Source organism: Cydia strobilella, chromosome 20 (genome assembly GCF_947568885.1).
Source record: "Cydia strobilella chromosome 20, ilCydStro3.1, whole genome shotgun sequence".
Taxonomy (NCBI): Eukaryota; Metazoa; Arthropoda; class Insecta; order Lepidoptera; family Tortricidae; genus Cydia; species Cydia strobilella.
In genome coordinates this window covers 3,006,965-3,020,961 of record NC_086060.1, presented here as the reverse complement: position 1 = coordinate 3,020,961, position 13,997 = coordinate 3,006,965, and the positions used below count along the sequence as shown (strand labels likewise).

Here is a 13,997-nt window from a genome sequence, read left to right as displayed (position 1 = left end):
ACCAACTATAGTTAACTATAATGTATAGTTTGTAAAAGGACTGTCTCATTTCAAACATATCATACTATCTTTGTCTTACACTAGTACTAGCACCCAAAAGAAAAAAGATGAGTATAGTTTTTTTGTTCTTATTTACCGACAAGATTTGCTTGACCAACTATAATTCCAATGTATCGATCGGACTCTTGTCGAAAAGCTCTTCCACACTCGAATCGCGGCGCGTGTGTGGAGGACCCTAAACTATCCCTAAACAACAGTTGCATGACATGGCTTAAAGGACTCGCATCCAGGCCATAAATGTAAAAAAAAAAAAAAGTTGCATGACAGTGACACTGACAGATCTTTAGATTATTTTAATTCAGAGAATTATTGTTTGTTGGTGTTGGCGCCGATAGCCTTCGACCTTGAATTTTGTTGATATAAAGATATTATTAACTTTACCTAAGTAATACTGATAAAAATTTAATTATCAGCGTCTTAGTTACACCAGTAATCAGATGTAATGTTAAATTCAAGTCGGTGGCATACATGAATAAGGTATTAAGTATTTTCTATAACACCGTAAAACTGTTACTGTTGTTATAGTTATTTCTTAGTTAAATTTGCATTTTTGTTTACTGTACTTATCGGTTTCATTGCAACAGCCATTAACGGTCAAAGTACATAAGATGCGAATAATTTTGTCAACAGGTATTTTAAGGTAAGAATCCCCATCAACAAAATTTAAAAAAGGCTACTAAATCAAGAGTTTTATTACTACCTATAACCAATACCTCTACTATAATCTAGCAATCTAATTGAAATCATATCAATGTAGTTAAAATTTAATCTGATTTAGTCAGACTTATGAATACTTAGTCCTGAAATGATTTTTTAAGTACTTAAATTTTCTTCACTTTATCATCATTGTATTTTGCATCTTTTTAGCTTATTAGTAGCCGTCTCAGGATTCTCCGATAACAGTGTTCGAAGGTTTAAAGATGGCTTCCTGTTCGGGGCAGCATCTGCAGCATACCAGGTGGAAGGGGCTTGGAATGAAGATGGTACGCATTTCAAATTATTATTCGAAAAATAACAATAAACATAGTTTAGGCGTTTAGGCTTTTACACCCCAGAGTTACAGTTCAATTGTTTCTGTAATCGAATTTATTGACCAATCATCTATATTCTATAACGTACCAATTTTGTACAAAAATATCAGTTTATTTCAGCAATTTAGGAAAATTAAACTCATTAAAATGAGTACAACAAAGTTTTGTGGCACTGGTGGTTAAGACATTTGGGCCTTGGTCGTCAGACACCAAAAAAGTAGTAAAAGAAATTTCATAGAAACTTATTGGTGTGTCTTGCGACCTCCGGGCAGGGGCGATTTTTGCCCAAAGACTAAGCTTAGCCCTGCAAAGAGGGAATGCGGGCAGTGTCTTGAGAACGATGCCTTGGGCAAATTGTTAGTTAACTATTAGTTTGTAAGGGTTTTTTTAAGTGTTTTTTTGTATGTATAGTGTTTTTGTGTTAGGGTTTAGTTTGTAGTATGTAAGGATTTAATGGAGTTAAAGTTTTGCCTTGTCAAGCAAAATGTAAATGTGTAATATAAATGTTGGCTCATACCAGTGGGGAGACACTTCCCATTTCGGGCAAACTCGGCTCCGTTCGGCCACATTTATGCCTTAACTCAGTCTTCTTGTTTTTACTGTATGACATTTCTTCTTCTAATTTTCAGGCAAAGGAAGGTCCATATGGGACGACCACTTCCACAGTGACCCGGACCAAGGGCCAGCGCCCGGAGATGTGGCCAGCGACTCATACCACAACTATAAGAGGGATGTGGAGATGTTGAGGGAATTGGGGGTGGACGTTTATAGGTTTTCTATATCCTGGCCTAGAGTATTGCCTCGAGGTAAGCCTCTCTCTCTCTTTAGCCCTTTTCTACACTTTGGGTGTAGGCCTCCTTCATTTTGCGCCATTCGTCACGGTTCTGTGCGACCTGGAGCGAGGTAAGCCATTATATTTAAAAGCATTTGGTATTTTGTTTTATAGAAACGAAGATAAGTTATTTTTGGGTTTTTTAGTCAAACAAAGGGGTTTAGTTGTGGCTGTGTGTAAAATTATTTCCTATAATGTTATTATAATTTATAAATATGGAAGAGTCAGAAATGAGGATTATGTTTGAATGGAGAAGCAGTCATCCTACTTTTTAATAAGGTATTAATGTGATTTTTCAGGTTTCAGCAATGTAAAAAACGAGCCAGGCCTCAAATACTACGATAATCTGATAGATGAGCTACTAAAATACAACATCCAGCCCATGGTCACTATATACCACTTTGATCTACCAGTGGTCCTGCAACATTTGGGGGGGTGGGCTAACCCCTACTCTGTGGAGTGGTTTGAGGATTATGCTAGGGTGTTATTTGACCGATATGCTAGAAAGGTAATAAAATAATATATACATGGCTAATTTGTCTATACATACGTAGTATAGTAGCCGCCATCTTGAATCAGAAACTCGAAAACCTTGAAAATTACTCCCTTGCCGAACTTTAACCTGAACTGATTAACATTGCTGACAACAGTGACAACTGAACAGATTGAATTTGAATATGTTTTTCAAGGTTAAATACTGGATCACTGTGAATCAACCAAACTCCGTGTGTGAGGTGGAAAACTATGAAAACCATCTGGCTAGAAGCACGAAGGGAGTAATGGATTATATGTGCGCTAAGAATTTGCTTCTAGCACACGCTAGAACATATAGAATGTATGAGAAGGAGTATAAGAAGAAATATGGAGGTATGTTTGATGTATGGAGATGTCAATTAGTCAGTCGTCGCGCGGCGGCGGCAGCGGCGAGCGGCGGCCATAGGTTGGAGCGAGACACAGCGATCGGATCTTTCGTTCCCACCTATGGCCGCCGCTCTCCGCTGCCGCCGCCGCGCGATGTCGTGGCCGGGTCGTAAGTGCGACACACATGGCGAATCACGCGATACGATTTCGCCATGTTTTCCCGGCACCCTCCGAATTCTTCCGAACTGCTCCGAAATCTATTCGCATTATATCACTCGCTCGTCACGCTCGGCGCTCGGCCGGCTCATTCGGACGAATGGGAAAGAGCGATCAAAAGATATAGTTCATTTAAATGACTCGCTCGTGAACGACACATGTGTATTCCGATACCGAATTTATCGGTCGATGGCCCGTCGACATAACAGCTATATTTAAATCCAACTTGCTAAAATAATTCTTGACCGCTTTATAATATTTTTTTTATAATTTCAGGGTCCATCGGCATATCCATATCTGTAAACTGGGCGGAACCTGTCACCAACAGCACTGAAAACGTGGAGGCTGCTGAAATATACAGGGAGTTTAAGGTAGCTGTGACTTCGTTTTTCATAGATGACAATGGCTTTTTAAGGGTCCCGGGGCCTTCCAGGGGCCTTCCCCGGGACTGTCTATGTCAAATTTCAACTGAATCGGTTCAGCGGTTTAAGCGTGAAGAGGTAACACACAGACAGACAGACAGCCTTTCGTATTTATAATATAACTATGGAATAAAGAAAAATATTTGGCGATAAAATATTCAAGAATTACTTTTGAAAGACAAACCTATTATTATGTTTGTTCTGTTTGCCTACAGTATGGCATGTACCTGAACCCGATCTGGTCCAAAAGTGGAGACTTTCCCAAACTGGTGAAGGATAGGGTTGCCAAGAAGAGCAAGGAACAGGGATTCGCCCGCTCTAGACTGCAATCGCTTTCGAAAGACGACATTAAGCTTATAAAAGGTATATCATTTCACCAGACCAGGCTAAAGGCTCTCTTGATTCATAATTTAATAACGCTCATTTACGCTCATAATAATTTAAGAGCGGTAAGAGCGTGCGACTTGCAATCCGGAGGTCGCGGGTTCAAACCCTGGCTCGTACCAATGAGTTTTTCGGAACTTATGTACGAAATATAATTTGATATTTACCAGTCGCTTTTATTATAATTTTAGTGTAAGATTAATATTTTGCATGCCTATTGTGGCGTAATATGCACTCATGAATTTGTACCACACTGACATGACCAATATTGTATCTGTGTATATTAGCAAAATAAATAAATTGAAATTGAAATTGAAATTTTCGGTCAAGGAAAACATCGTAAGGAAACCGGACTAAACCCAATAAGGCCTAGTTTACCCTCTGGGTTAGAAGGTCAGATGGCAGTCGCTTTCTTAAAAACTAGTGCCTACGCCAATTCTTGGGATTAGTTGCCAAGCGGACCCCAGGCTCCCATGAGCCGTGGCAAAATGCCAGGACAACGCGAGGAAGATGAATAACGCTCATTTGTATTTGATTTGGTTTGGTTTTGTTTGATGTTTTACAGTTAGTATATTCCTCGCGTTATTAAAAGTTGGTCAATAATGACACATCGTAGCAGCACCAAAACCTATATAATTAATTACATATGTATACTTCCCAGGTTCAGCAGATTTCCTCGGCCTAAACCACTATACGACTTTCCTGACATCTCCGTCGAAGGGCAGCCACCCTGTGCCCTCATTTGCCGATGATGTCAGTGTCGACGTTACAACCAAAGATGAGTGGACGCAGTCACATAGTGCTTGGTTGAAGGCAAGTAGCAAGAAGGCAATTACATATGTATCCTTCCCAGGATCAGCAGATTTCCTCGGCTTGAACCACTATACCGGGCGTGTCTCACTCCGCGATTTCGTCGCGTCGCCATAAGTACCTGCGGCCGCCTCAATTTTGAGGTTTTGCTATAGTAATTGCCGCACACCGCTATGGAACGGACGCCTGCATGCGCTTGCGCCGCCTTGCGCGTACTAGTCGCGTTTTGTTAGGGAGTGAATCTTCTGTACCGAGTACTATATTATACAGCGTGGCCAAAAAAATATGCGCATTCCCCTTGCCAGGTCGATTTTGGGATTATACTGAGCAACTTTTATTATGGGACCAACCCCGAAATCGCAAAAAAAATTTGGCTGTTTCATACATTATGGCTGGTCCATTTCTCTATGGGAGGGTAAATTTATTAGTCGCGATTTCGTGGTTGGTTCCATAGTAAAAGTTGCTCAATATAATCCCAAAACCTCCCTGGCAAAGGGAATGCAAATATTTTTTGGCCACCCTGTATATGATATGACTATACGACCTTACTGACATCTCTGTCGAAGGGCAGCCACCCTGTGCCCTCATTCGCTGATGATGTCAGCGTCCACCTTGCGACCAAAGATGAGTGGACGCAGTCACATAGTGCTTGGTTTAAGGCAAGTCTCTTTACCATTTATCAACCGAGAATTTTGAGAAGAGGGTCTACCGCAAATTATATTTTTTTTATTTTTTTATTATACCTATTTTTTTTTTACATCTCTAAACAATTTTAGTAATTGTCTGTTGTTTGTATATTTTTTCTTAGTTTTCTTTTTTTTGTGTAATTCGACATTTAGACTGGATACATCTCTGACAAAGTATCTAATATTTTATTGATTCCAGATTTGTAATTGTTTTTCGTAAATTTTGGTTTTGTATTGTTTGTAAAAATTTACATGTAAAAGTGCCCCTGTGGCCTATTTGCTGAATAAATGTTTAATGTTTGATGTTTGATGTAAGGCGTATATAATTAGTGACAGAGAAAGATGCCCGCAATTTGGGAAATTCGGTGTTCGCGGTAGACCCTCAGCTTGGGCAAAAATTCTTTCGTATGTCTGTCGGGATGTTATTAAAGCTCGGTTTATATCTAGAGACATTGAGCGTGAAATTTAAAAAGAAAACCTATTATATGAACTAGCGACCCGCCATGGCTACGCACGGGTTACACAAAACCCTAACAAAGTATTCACCTAACCCTTCCTCAAGAATCACTTAATTGGAAGGTGATAACCGCATGAAAATCCGTTCAGTAGTTTTTACGTTTATGGTGATCATACATACATACAGACACGCGGTGGAGGACTTTGTTTTATAAGATGTACCTATAAGTGGGAGTTTTCTAAAATAAATATTGAAAACCTGTTTCTCATAGATCCTGGTGTTTTTGGGTTCTTTGAACTCAGAATCACTAGCATATTCAATTCTAATGATAAAAAAAATGTCCCAAAAAAATTACAAGTGAAAAAAAAAACAGACTAAAACGTGACGTAATGGAATGGACATTTTGGGACATCTTTTTTTAATGGCAGGATGGAGAATGCTGTCGATTCTGAGTAGAATGAGCCCAAGAATGTTCAGATTTAAAAGAATCAGGTTTTCAATATTTATTTTAGCAAAGAGGATATAATAAGATAGAGCTACCGCTCTACAGCACCCTGACAGTACCCTGTCATAGTAAATTTTGTAACCACTGTAAATTTACTGCCATCTATCGACATACTTTTAAACAAAAAAAATTAAGATTTATAAAAATACGTTAAAATGTGTTTAAATATGGATAAATTATTTTTTTATTTGCATTAATTATTTTTATATGATTTTGACTCATGTTCTCACTGATATGCGTTAAAATTACAAATAACAAACGAAACCGTCAACGCCCTCTATACGAGAATAGGCTAAAACTAGTGGCGCCATCTGATCGAGAATAAAATTTTCGTGATTTCCGAGGCACGTTTTTTCCTTAGACTGTATCCATCTATTACGGAGTTATATCTATCTTTGATTTTAGGAAACGCCCAAATACGCATTTTTAAGGCTTCTTTTATATGATAGCTGTCGGTATTAAACCGCATAGTTCAAAGATAAAGGTAAAGATAGTTTAATATTTAAGGAGGCATATTACAATGAGCTTATGGACGTCAAATAAAGCTACGCCGGCCCTACACCTCTGCCCCGAGAAGATTTAAATCCTTCTGCATGGTTCTAATCTTAGCTTTTTTACAGAGCGCCCCCTACGGCCTGTACAAAGCTTGCCTGCACCTCAACAAGCATTACGACTACCCTGCCATCTTCATCACAGAAAATGGCTGGTCGACGGACAAGGGTCTTAAGGTAAACTCATAATTTTAGCGTTTGCCTGGTTGTATCCTAAAGGCCCTAAAGGGGCCCAGGGGCCCGCCGGACGGTATCGGCCTGTCAGTTGTTCAGAACTGTCAAATTTTTGTTCCAACTGACAGGCCGATATCGTCCGGCGGACTGATAGTCAGACAGAACCGAAGTTTGACAGCCATTCATGGACAAATCATGCTGTCCCTTTCTTATGTATGGTACTACGTACTCTACGTGACAGCTACTCCATATTAAAATAAACTGTAATAGGAATCATAATTCGAAATCAAGTGAGTGGTATAGTCTTTACAATTTAGATTTTTGACAGTTTTACTATCTTTTGTTGTAAAATTGTAACTTTTATTAACAATATACATACATAAATTTGTATGGCAGATTTACACATCAAATTGTATATGGGGCGTTTTCTATGAAAAGGGACCTTATTGTCGATGGCGCTTACGCCGCACATCGTCACGCGGCATCGTTAATAATGGCGTAAGCGCCATCGACAATAAGGTCTCTTTTTATAGAAAAATACCACATATGTAAAGTTTTCTATGTGTAGACCTTTTAAGTAATATTTTTCGCCCATATTTTTACCACAGGATTCGAGCCGTTCGGAATACATCCAGCAGTACCTTAAGGCGCTTTTGTTCGCCATAGAAGACGGGACACAGGCGCTCGGCTATACGCACTGGAGTCTCATGGACAACGTGGAATGGATGGCTGGCACCAGGTAAGAAAGACAGTGTTCCCCAATGTTGGCATCATTGATCCGCCGGTCTTCAAGCAAATATCGAATCACCAAAGATAGATCTATGGAATCACTGATTGGTCCAGCTAGCGCGAGTGAGGCATTCCTCTCAATCCGCTCGGAGTGAACGATTGCAGTATATAAACGCAACCACCATTCGTTCTAGCTCTCTCTCCGATGTCGTCATCGGATACTCACGTAGACCGTACGCGCCATGTTGCGGAATTTTAATGGAACTAATTTTTACATACTATACTGAACTGTCACCCTATACATGCAAATGAACAGCGCCCTCAGGACAATGATCATATATTACTGGTCAGGCTTTATATCCTGCAACTCCCAATAGGATCCCATACGACCAAAAAGATAAACATAATTTTGACATTTATGCAATAGTGCATAATTCTTATCGTGATATACTTAAAGAAATGTAATTGAATCTCAGATCAAATTGTGTTAAAAATATTTCCCATATAGTTAATATGCAGAGAGGAAATGGCGACAGTTTTATGGAGAAGCGGTAGTCCGTATTCCTCTTAAATTATTGTATCTAGAAATAAAATAAAACTAATCGAAGTTTTCTTTTCTCCAGTGAACGTTTTGGTCTCTACGAAGTAGATTTCGACTCGCCAGAACGGACGCGGACGGCGCGGCAGTCCGCGCTGGTTTACAAGAGAATCATACAGAAGAGGATGGTCGAGGAGAGGTGGACGCCGAAAAACTTGAAGATTAGTGTTAGCGAAGTGAAAACCGAATTGTAAACTATAGGGACCGTGCGAGTTGGAGGTTCTGCCATCTTGTGGCCTGAATCGGAAACATAAACTATACATTGACACTTCACGCCAAAGCAAGTGTTGCCCTCTTCCGTTCATATACGTTTTCTTGTGTATTGTAGATTCTGCCATCTCGTGGGCTACATTGGAAGCATAAACTTGACATTTACACTTCGCGGCTATAAAGTGGGGGCACTTGTGCTGCCCCCTACAGTTTATGCACGTTCCCTATAGCAGGCGTGTCTCACTCCGCAATTTCGTCGCGTCGCTACAATTACCTGCGGACGCCCCAATTTTGGGGTTTTGCCATAGTTATTGCCGCGCACCGCTACGGAACGGACGCCTGCACGTGCTTGCGCCGCCTTGCGCGTACTAGACGCGTTTTGTTAAGAGAGTGAATCTTCTGTACCTTAGTACTATTACACTCTCACCTCACTATTACCTCACTCTTCCTCTATCTTTTCACTCTCTCCTCTCATCTACTCAAAGGTTAACTGGAAGAGATCCCTCAAAGGGATAAGTTCGTCTTAGTACATCTTATTAGTTGTACCATGTAATTTTTAATATGTATTTTTGTACAATAAAGAGTTTACTACTACTACTATTATATATTCTGTGTCTATGTGTACTTATCCAGACGTGTACAGTTTTGGACTAAGGTCTCGAAGAGGAAGAAAGCATCTAAAACAGAATTTATTATAAGCAGAAGTAATTTTTTTCAAGCTGTATATTTCTAACTTTGCTAAATTAATTGAATAAGGCGCGTGCACGTCTACTTAATGAATTAGCAAATTTTTTCATGTAGAAATAAGTTTAATGAAGAGATAAGGCGAGATTTTTTTACATGTTCATGCGACGTTGCGTCCAGCTGACGGTCTTTCCACCGCGATACGAACGGCTGACGATTTTTAGGATTCCGTACCCAAAAGGTTAAAAACGGGACCCTATACTAAGACTCCACTGTCCGTCTATCTGTCACCAGGCTGTATCTCATGAACCGTGATAGCTAGACAGTTGAAATTTTCACAGATGATGTATTTCTGTTGCCGCTATAACAACAAATACTAAAACAGAATAAAATAAATATTTAAGTGAGGCTCCTATACAACAAACGTGATTTTTTGCCGTTTTATGCGTAATGGTACGGAACCCTTCGTGCGCGAGTCCGACTCGCACTTGGCCGGTTTTTTATTTCATAATAACATGTCAAATATCTTCTGACAAAGTTTCAATCGGAAGGTGATGACTAAATTTGATGCTGATTGTACAGTCGCCATCAGATATATCGGAGCGGCCGAGGTGCTCAAAAATATCAGAACACGCACCTAACGCCTTGACAATAGAGGCGTGTTCAGATATTTGTGAGCACCTTGGCTGCTCCGATATATCTGATGGCGACTGTACAAGATGAATAATTAAATTAAAACACAAAAAATATGAATGCCATAATTACCTAAAGATTGTATTTACAATCATTAAATTAAAACACAAAAAATATGAATGCCATAATTACCTAAAGATTGTATTTACAAATATAATTTGATTATATGTGATTAATGTGATTATAAGGTTATGCGAAAATTTATGTGTAGATATTTTTATTTTCCCTTTATCCAACCCACGAGCTGTAGGTAAGTATTAGTTCAGGGATACTATAGTACCCACACTTATTTTTTTAGGGTTCCTTACTAAAAAGATAGGAATCCTTTTATTCCTTATGGTAAGTGCATAGGTACCTAGGTAATTCATAGTTTCAATCTATATACATTTTTTATACTTTCGAAAAACATTGTCGTTAGTAAAACATTAAAAATATGTATATACTTTGTTTAATATTTGGCTAATGAAGATTATATTATGATGAGCTAAAAATCACATATTTATGATTTAAATACGTTACCGTAAGATTCAAATTCAAGAAAGAATAGTTGTTGTATAATACAGGGCCATCTATTGGTTTTCTATAGAACTACGACAAAGTTTGAAGCAACTACTTCGCTAAGCGTTATATAGATTGTGCTACCCCACAACTGATGGCGACCTATACCTAAAGTAGAGCGTATACAGCTATTCCGCAAAAGATGGCGGCAGTAAAAATAAAACATGTAGTCCTATTCCGTACAAGATGGTGTTAGTAGTAATCAATTGTGGTGGTCTTTTATTGAGATCAAAGATATTGGATAGAGAATGCATCGTACGAGCAAAGATAGATATAACTCCGTAATAGATGGATACAGTCTAAGGAAAAAACGTGCCTCGAAAATCACGAAAATTTGACTCTCGATCAGATGGCGCCACTAGTTTTGGCCTACACTCGTATAGAGGGCGTTGACTGTTTCGTTTGTTATTTATAATTTTAACGCATATCAGTGAAAGAAAATGGGTGAAAATCATATAAAAATAATTAATGCAAATAAAAAAATCATTTATTCATATTTAAATACATTTTAACGTATTTTTATAAATCTTAATTTTTAGTTTCAAAGTATGTCGATAGATGGCAGTGAATTTACAGTGGTTACAAAATTTACTATGACAGTACCGCTCTATCTTATTATATCCTCATTGGTACGAGCAAATCAAAAGACTGGCTCAGGAAAGAAAGGACTGGCAATTAATCCACCGACAAGAGCAAAGCTCTTAAGTTAAATAAATGGATGAATAGATGGATACAGTCTAAGCAAATAAGAAAAAAACGTGCCTCGAAAAATCACGAAAATTTGATTCTCGATCAGATGGCTCCACTACCTTTGGCCTATTCTCGGGTATATGGCGTTGGCGGTTTCGTTTGTTATTTAACAATTTTAACACATGTCAGTAAAAGAACATGGGTCAAAATCATATAAAAATTAAAAATACATACAAACAAATAAAAAAATCATTTAGGTATCCATAATACATCATTTTTTTGATATTTTTTGATACCTACCGAATAAATCATTAACCCTATATAATATGAATTTACCTACTTCTTTTAGCTCGAGTACCCTGAGTTTTTCCTGTGAGCGCTAAGCGGAGATTGCAAAAAACGAAAGGCAACAATGTTTTCCCGAGGTACCTAAAGATATCCTCTTTGCTAAAGGTTAACTGCTAAAAATCTTGCCTACAAAAATATTGCACGCAAAATAGTACTGGAGTTGTGCTTAAATGCCAAGTAGGTTTGTATGTTTTTATAATCACAATGGTGTGTACTCTGTATTTATTCAGCGGGAACACAACCCCTGAAACAATCTGCATCGGATCAACACCCATCCCTACAGTCAACAAGTTCAAATATCTGGGTTCCATGCTTACGGCGGATGCCAATATAGATGCCGATGTTACGCACTGAATAAATGTAGCGTGGCAAAAATGGCGGACTCTCACCGGAGTTCTGTGTGACCCCCGCATGCCTATAAAAACGAAGGGCAAAGTCTATAAGACAGCAGTTCGCCCGGCATTACTGTACGGATCGGAATGCTGGACAGTAAAGAAGACACACGAGCAAAAAGCCCACGTAAACGAAATGAAGATGCTGCGGTGGGCGGGAGGGGTGACCAGGATGGACAGGGTGCGCAACGAGCACATACGGGGTAGTTTTAAGGTCGCGCCTATCACAGACAAAATGATAGAGTCCCGCCTTAGATGGTATGGCCATGTAATGAGACGCAGTGAAGACCATGTGGTAAAAATCGCTCTAAACTTACCAGAACGTAAGAAAGGTATCGGCCGCCCGCCATTGACCTGGTGGTCTAACATAGAGAGAGACCTCAAGAAAACCCAATTGCCAAAACCGACAATCCAGGACCGACGGGCCTGGCGCAAAAATGTGAGGAGACCCGACCCCAGATAACGGGAGCAGGGACGGACAAAGAAGAAATGTACTCTGTATTTATCGCTATTTTACTTTGAATTTTCAATAAAACAAATGTTAGTCGTGGCTCATGATCCGTGCGTTTCCTTGGTATATTAGAATGAGGGCTAACGTTTTTGTGCTCAACAGTTGCCGCCACTGTAGATGTAGGTCCAGAAAAACAGATCTCAAAATTCTTCTATGCTTATTTTTAGGGTTCCGTACCCAAAGGGTAAAAACGGGACCCTATTACTAAGACTCCGCTGTCCGTCTGTCTGTCACCAGGCTGTATCTCATGAACCGTGATAGCTAGAAAGTTGAAATTTTCACTTTCCGCTATAACAACAAATACTAAAAAGTACGGAACCCTCTTTGCGCGAGTCCGACTGGCACTTGGCCGGTTTTTATAAAATCAATACGTTCTAATATACACAAAGGTATTTTAACTTCTAAATGTGCCATTTTTTCAACCTGTTTAATTTTGCATATATTTTAGTTAGCACTTTTTTTAAACCACTAACATTTATTGAGCTATATCTATTGTTTACCATAATTAATCAAAGATGGACAAAGATTTACTACAATTATGAATAAGGAATGAAAATTCCCTATAAAAAAGCTTGAAACCCCCAAAACTTATATGCATTTGACATTTTGAAAGACCTCCATCTACACTAGCGCCTCTAGCGGCGAAATTAAACGCGACAGCCCTCATTGGCTTGTGTTTTGAAATATTTTGAAAAACCGGACAATTGCGAGTCGGACTCGCCCACCGAGGGTTCCATACTTTTTAGCATTTATATATTATTTTAACTAACACCATTTTCATTCATAATTACGTTTCATTATAAACGTAAGTTTTTACGCGATTAAATCCCGTATTAGTTTAATTTTTTTTTTAGTATTTGTTGTTATAGCGGCAACAGAAATACATCATCTGTGAAAATGTCAACGTCTAGCTATCACGGTTCATGAGATACAGCCTGGTGACAGACAGACGGACAGATTCTTAGTCCCGTTGTTACCCTTTAGATACGGAACCGAAAAATGAATCTTCAACATTTCAACATCAACAATTACATATTTTTCGAGACGATCACAAGAGCTCACGAGAGCGGTTAAGAACATAGATATATGAAAGGTACTAAGAAATGTGACCTAGAGATGACAGTACCGCTCTAGTATAAGTTACTCTATGCCTAGAGGTCAACAACCGGATAGGACAACTAAACTAGATTTCTGAAAGCATTTTTGGCCGAGCTGTAACGGAGACGCCGCTTCCACTCGCGATTCGCGCACGCTCGGTTATTAATTTTATTTGTAAAAGTAGCCATTTATTAAAATGCACTACATTATCTAAGAGACCCTCACGCCAATTGAAATAATCTCATATCAATTTATACCCTTAAGCTACATAAACAGTAAACGTTTGTCCAAAATAAATACATAACAAAACAAATATGACAGACATCGCAACAATACATTATCCAATTTTAACACTCATTATCTCCGGTATTTAGGGCATATTTTATAAAAGAAAAAAAAAACAACAAAGAATAAAATCGGATAAAATGCTATGTTTAAACAACACCGCGGGTGGCGCCGTACAATGCTCAATAATACCCTAAACTACAAACAATTTC

The 13,997-nt window shown here is 38.8% G+C and overlaps 1 protein-coding gene across 1 annotated transcript; it reads left to right on the top strand.

The window, feature by feature from the left end:
* Window positions 1-417: 417 nt before the first annotated feature.
* LOC134750606 (myrosinase 1-like) lies at window positions 418-10,048 on the top strand. The gene is made up of 11 exons (XM_063685812.1): window positions 418-700; window positions 928-1,043; window positions 1,721-1,897; window positions 2,223-2,431; window positions 2,613-2,790; window positions 3,277-3,371; window positions 3,638-3,785; window positions 4,468-4,619; window positions 6,885-6,992; window positions 7,598-7,728; window positions 8,342-10,048. The coding sequence occupies exons 1-11, from the start codon at window positions 669-671 to the stop codon at window positions 8,508-8,510; spliced, it is 1,515 nt and encodes a 504-aa protein (XP_063541882.1). The 5' UTR covers window positions 418-668; the 3' UTR covers window positions 8,511-10,048.
* Window positions 10,049-13,997: the final 3,949 nt, after the last annotated feature.

Coding starts and splice junctions, on each gene's coding strand:
- LOC134750606 (XM_063685812.1), top strand. CDS start 669: ATGCGAATAATTTTGTCAACAGGTATTTTAAG. Junction 3,786..4,467: donor CGACATTAAGCTTATAAAAG/GTATATCATTTC, acceptor TATACTTCCCAG/GTTCAGCAGATTTCCTCGGC. Junction 4,620..6,884: donor CACATAGTGCTTGGTTGAAG/GCAAGTAGCAAG, acceptor GCTTTTTTACAG/AGCGCCCCCTACGGCCTGTA.